The sequence below is a fragment of the Cyprinodon variegatus genome, unplaced genomic scaffold (genome assembly GCF_000732505.1).
Source record: "Cyprinodon variegatus isolate N-32 unplaced genomic scaffold, C_variegatus-1.0 Scaffold706, whole genome shotgun sequence".
Classification (NCBI taxonomy): domain Eukaryota; kingdom Metazoa; phylum Chordata; class Actinopteri; order Cyprinodontiformes; family Cyprinodontidae; genus Cyprinodon; species Cyprinodon variegatus.
Window position 1 is genome coordinate 334,071 of NW_015151159.1, and position 5,820 is coordinate 339,890.

Here is a 5,820-nt window from a genome sequence, read left to right on the forward strand (position 1 = left end):
TATATATATATATATATTTTTTTTTAAACAGAACTGAGGTTTTGTTTTGAAGTTATCTCCATCAGAACCAGACTTATCCTCAGCTTGTTTCTGTCTTATTCAGCTACCAGTACAGAGACGCATACAGAGGTAGTGGTCTAAATGAAGTATGTTACAGGAAAAAGAACAATCAGAAAAGATGACGCTGATATAAAATAATGTGAAAATATTCAAAAACTGCTCCATATATACTAGAGCAGCTTAAACATCTAGATCTTGGTGACTAGTTATAAGCTTTATAAAAAATAAAATTGTATGCCTGATCCTAAAAACAGACATATGTAGCTGGTTCTGCAGAGAGGAGACTCATAATCGAAAGATTTCCCCAAACAAAAACACTGTTAAAAAGCTAACTACTCTGTTGGGAACATTAAGTCATACTAAGAAGTTTGCATACTCTAAATTTGCCAAAACAGTAAAAAAAAAAAAAAACACTGGGTTTGCCAGGTTTAACGTTGAAACTTGGCAAACAAAGTCCAGTGGTCTTCACCAGCATCCTCCAAACTCGTCATGGGTAAAAATATCATCAACATTTGAGAAATCATCTTCAAATCACAAATGGAGAGAATTACACATCAATGCTAAAACATAAACACTAATGCTCACAAGTAAGCCACACCTCAAATACACTCTTGACACTACTTTTACAGAGTGGAGTTTTTGTAATTGTTCTGCTTTTTTTTGTGCCAATATCCCTCTTTAAAGTATAATCAATACATTACAGTATCTGTAGGGTTTCATGTTTCAGCTGTTTCCAACCATCATTTATGTGCCTAGGATCATTGTCCTGTTGGACCTCTTAGCTGAATCCAAATTTCAAATTTTATAACTATAAAGATGGCATTTGAGGAATTTTTAAGGTAGTCTTCCTTCCTGACTATTCCACCCACTTCAGCATGATAGTGCCACAAACATGGTTTACAGTTGGTCAGCTCCTCTAAAGTTCTTAAGCCTATCCAAACATTCATTTTGTCATTATGCCTCAACAGCTAACTTTTTGTCACATTGTACTATTAAACATCTCTCCAGAAAAAAATGTTTTCTTAAAGTCTGTTACAGGACATTCAAACATAGAGGTTTCCTCTTCACCATGGAGGATGACATTAGTGTTTCCTGTTCACTTCATTCTTGTGTTTGGGCTCCTGGGTTCTTCCTGAATACTTTAGTGATGGGTTATAATTTTCAGACTTTTAAGCAGAATTTGTTAATCAGTTGTTATGACTAAAATAGCTTTGTCAGCATTTCTTCAAGTTATGTTCTGCTTTTTTTTGATTACATTATTTCCTGTTAAGAAATGCAGTACTATTATCTCAATACTGTGGTTTTTAACATTACTTTAACTGTTCTTCCTCTGTGGGTGTCCGTTTATTGGTGCTATTGGTGCTGCTTTTTCAACGGCACCAGTCTGATTTAATCATTCTTGGCAGGATAATATATGTGGGTTCAAAGATTCCCTGAGCGGTCTGACATGCAAACTGTTGTTTTCAATAATTCCTTCTCATAAGAACGTTGTGTTAAGGGGGGATAACAATGCTGTGATTAGATCGCTGATCTCTGCCACTTGGAATATATTTGACCTCTAATTAAGGAGTGTAATTTGATGGAAGGCAGAGACGACAGGTCATTAATTGCTTCATTAATTGTGAATATTTGCTTGTTGGGGAGGTCGATCCAGGGTGGTCAGTAATTGCTTCACCAATTGGCTGATCCACCAGCAGGAAGCTCGGCTCAAGGTTGTCTCCGCAAACAGGAAGCAGGAGGCAGGAAGTCAGGACCCGAGGAGGGAAATTAACGATTCTAGCAAACAATGGGGCAGCTTTTTGAGGCATGTCAGCACATGTCACTGACCACCTCAGCTCCTACCTGCAGAGACACAGATTTATTTCCCTCCAGTTGCAGATCCTCTCCTTACTTTCCCCTGTTGTTCCCATCCCACTTGTTTTTTCCTCACATTAAAGCCAATCAGCTAAAATCCTGACATGTCAGAGAGGTGTTATGTATCTCATTATACATCTGTCATACTTCATCACTTTCTGCAGATTTAGATGTGAATCTAGCACTCTGCCATCTGTTTCTTCATTACACATTAGTTTCTCTTTTTTTTGCACAATCTCCTGAGCTCTTGAAGTGGCGCCAACATCTTCCAACCAGCGTGTACACATAAACTGAATAGGAAACCACATTTACAGGCAACGGCAAATTAAAAATCTAATTAATTTTGATCAGCATGAGCATCTATTTATGCTTCTGCTCCTATATCTGTTTTGTTTGTTTGTTTTTTTTGCCGCAGGCTGTTGGCATTCTAATAAACGGCAGCATTCCCGATCTGATTGGCTCAAAGGTAGAGTGTGAGTACAAGCCCGGCGTTTCCACCGTTGCCACGGTTTACGGTCTCTCTCAGATCCAGACTTGTCCCCTGCTCCCAAGAGAAAACTACCAACCCATACCCCCTGGTACAGGTGAGCCATCCATTTCTCAGACCTATTCATTTTGCTGGTAAGGAGCAAATGTAATTTCCGCTTTCATCTCTCATAATGCAGAAAGAGGTCTGAGTCTGTTGCCATCTATTTTGTCTTATGAGACTGATACCATCTCCAAATGTTGCAGAGCAAGATACATGCCCTCTTTGTTTTCTGCAGATCACCTGGCTGTTTCTGTGGCGATAAAGGTGAACGGTACATCTGTGGTATCTGGTAGCTTCATCATCTACGACTGCGAGAAGACTGGACAAATTCACCCTAACACTCCGTAAGCCTCACATTTCATGTCACCATCTCAGACTTAGTGATGATGGGAAAGCTTTCAGTAATTTTAAACTTAGGTACAAAAAGTCTGACAGCCAGTTTCGTTTTGTATTTTTTATCACCAGTATAATTTTCACATTAACAGCACATAGTGATACCATGCTGTCAAGGACGACATAGTGGGTTTCACACCTTCTTCACTTGAGACACTTAAAAAAAAAAGCTGTGACTACCTAATAATCTTTGAAAGTTCTTAAATCACTGGTTTGTGTTTGATTGAAATGAGAATATTAAATATGAATTATAATTTAAAGATTCTTTGCTTTCATTGGCATAAATGTAAAGTCCTTTAAAATTTGTACTTTGGCTGCTTTTGCCTCATGTCCACTAGTTTTTAAGAAGAATATGCCTGCTTTGGTTTGTTTGTTTCTTATGGAGCCATCTGACATTGACAGATAGGTGACATATACAACCAGATACAGCTTGGCAAATAACTAACCCTAAATTAGATCCTTTGGCTTTAAGTTTTAACTGTTTTTTTTTTTTTTCCTTTTGTTTTATTTTTAAAAGTAGGAAATTCTAAATTAGTATAAGATATGGTAGTTCGTAAAGAGCTATTAGCAGGAAACTTGACATAGATCAGATAATAGTAATGAGGCATCTGTCTGGACTTTGAGTGGACCATTTTAACATTCGAAGATGACCTAAATCTAAACTGTTGCATTTCAGCTCTGGCTGAGGTTCCGGTTGTTCTGATTCATGGTGAAGGATTCCAGGATTCTCTCATATTGAAAATCTTGCACTTTCCCATCCTGACTAGCTCTCCTGTAGTTGCTCTATTTCCACTGCATGATGCTGCCACCACCATGTTTCCCTACAGTGTGGGAATGTTTGGGTCTGTCCACTGTGTTACTTTTCTAACAGACACAGTGTCTTGCATGTAAGGTAGGAAGTTTAGTTTTGGACTCAAATGACCAAAACATCTTCTAGATTTTTATTCTAAATGAACATTGATTGTGGCAATTCATGGATATTTTATGGGTCTCTTTTTCAGCAGTGTTTTCTTTCTGCTGGTTTCAATGCAGGACAGATTTGTGGAGTTCTCAGTTAAAAGTTTAATGAAAACATTATGCATCTCTACAGCTCCTCCAGAGCTCTATTACCTTCAGGTTTAATGTTGGTGATTAAACGTTTCTCCTAACTTGACATTAAAACTCTCTCCAACATTAATCCTAAACTGTCCACAGTTTATTCCTATGGCCTTCATACGGCTGAGACCTTTACACAGCAGATGTATGTATACTAGGATTAAATCACACACAAGCTGACCTTTTTTTTTAATCTGGTGGGTTCTCAAGGCAGTCTTGGTCTTTTCATGTGGTATTAGACTAAAAAAAGAAGCTGAATGTATTTATACTCCACTTTTTAGATCTTTATCTGGAACAAAACAATCACTTAAGTTTCTGGTTGTAACATGTCAGAAAATGAAAATGTTAGAGGGGTCAGGTACCTCTGCAAGGTGGTGGATATAAAATCTTCAGAAAAACGAATACGAGAGCAACAAAGTACAAAGGAGAAATTGGAAGGCCTAGAGAACAGCTGCAGAACCACCTTGAAAGGTTCATTTTTGGAAACTGGTTGGTTTAAAGTTTTCCTCAGTACTCTGCTTGAAACTAATTTCTGTGTTTTGAGAGGACAGACTTAAATGAGAATTATTTCAAATCATGTCTAGGTTAAACTGTTCAATTTTGTAGGTTTTCTGCTTTTTATTAAATGGAACATTTAGTTCCAACAGAATATTTATAATCCCTGCTGGTAATTTTATCAAATTACTTGACCTAATTATGTCCCCGAAGCTTTTTTTCATGATAACACATGATAAATATCCCAAAACAATCCTTCCAAAAGGATAGTTTCTTCTAGTGTTCTCTAAACAGAACCAAACCCGAAATATCAGGCGTTTCCCTTAGTGCCATTTCAAATCTGAGCACACAACTGGACAATAAAGACAAAGCCTCTATTCTGTGTATGTTCTTCTTCTATGTCCCTAGTCTCCTCATCAAATGCCTTCTATTTAGGCCACGGCGGGTAAACACAGCCAACATGTCCTCTCCCAGGGCTTATTGTGTGTTTGGCTTGTTCAAGGTTTTCTCAGTGTGCGATCAAATATGGGATTAATATTCTGTAAATGTTAAGCCAAGGGAAATTAGATATGTATGTTTCTGTGAAGGACGTTGACTTGCATGTCCTTGTCCAAAAAGGCAGGGCTTTTCCTTGGATGTGGAGGCATTCCAGCTGGCATCGTCCTGCATGTTGGACCATGTCGCGGTATCCTCTCTATCTGATCCTCTGAGCCTCATATCTGTGAGTGTGTTTGACAGATTCAAAGAGATCAAAAAGCATTTTGCCCCCCCCCCCCCCCCTTTTGTTCACTTTTTGGAGGTAGTTTCGAGGTGTGAACACAGCGTCTGCAGGTGTATGTGTGCGAGACTGCACCCAATATGTGGCGGGGTCCAGGAGTGTGAAATTAGATGGCGGTTTGTCGGAGGTGATAATGAGCAAAGTGCCGTTTGTGCAGGAAGAGCATTACCCAGTGAGGTGGAGAACTGCTGGGCTCTGTCTGATCTCATTCACTCCATGCTGCTTCTTTTTTTTTTCAAGCAGTGGGTTTTGTTATGCACTTAGACTCAATGAAACCACATAAAAGAGCCGTTCTCTATGAAAAGAGCCATCACTTTGCTAATAGATAAATCAAAGTCTTGAAGGATGAGAAAGCAAAACCTTTTCTTCTGAGGAAAGCGTTTACTTTGGTTTAAATGCAGAGATCCTCCTCTGTTTTATGTTAACTGAGGCTATTATGTTTTATTTAAGTAAGGTCAGGCATTAATGCTTTTAAGACCAAAGACATTAGACTTTTTATGCCACACACTGTGAATGAAATTATCCACTTTTATGAAGTCCATTTCCTTTTAGGAATAAAGTGAATCAACAACATGATTGCCTGTTGGCTGAGTGCAAACTCCACCAGTGCAAAAAA

At 38.4% G+C, this 5,820-nt stretch overlaps 1 protein-coding gene across 4 annotated transcripts in view; it reads left to right on the forward strand.

Annotated features, from left to right (window-relative positions):
- The window catches only part of plxnd1 (plexin D1), a 105,897-nt gene that overhangs the window by 24,805 nt on the left and 75,272 nt on the right, over positions 1 to 5,820 (forward strand). For all 4 annotated transcript variants that reach the window (XM_015394741.1, XM_015394743.1, XM_015394740.1 and 1 more), the window contains exons 6-7: positions 2,330 to 2,498; positions 2,679 to 2,787. In XM_015394741.1, coding sequence (XP_015250227.1) covers positions 2,330 to 2,498; positions 2,679 to 2,787 — 278 coding nt within the window. The remainder of the gene's footprint in view (positions 1 to 2,329; positions 2,499 to 2,678; positions 2,788 to 5,820) is intronic.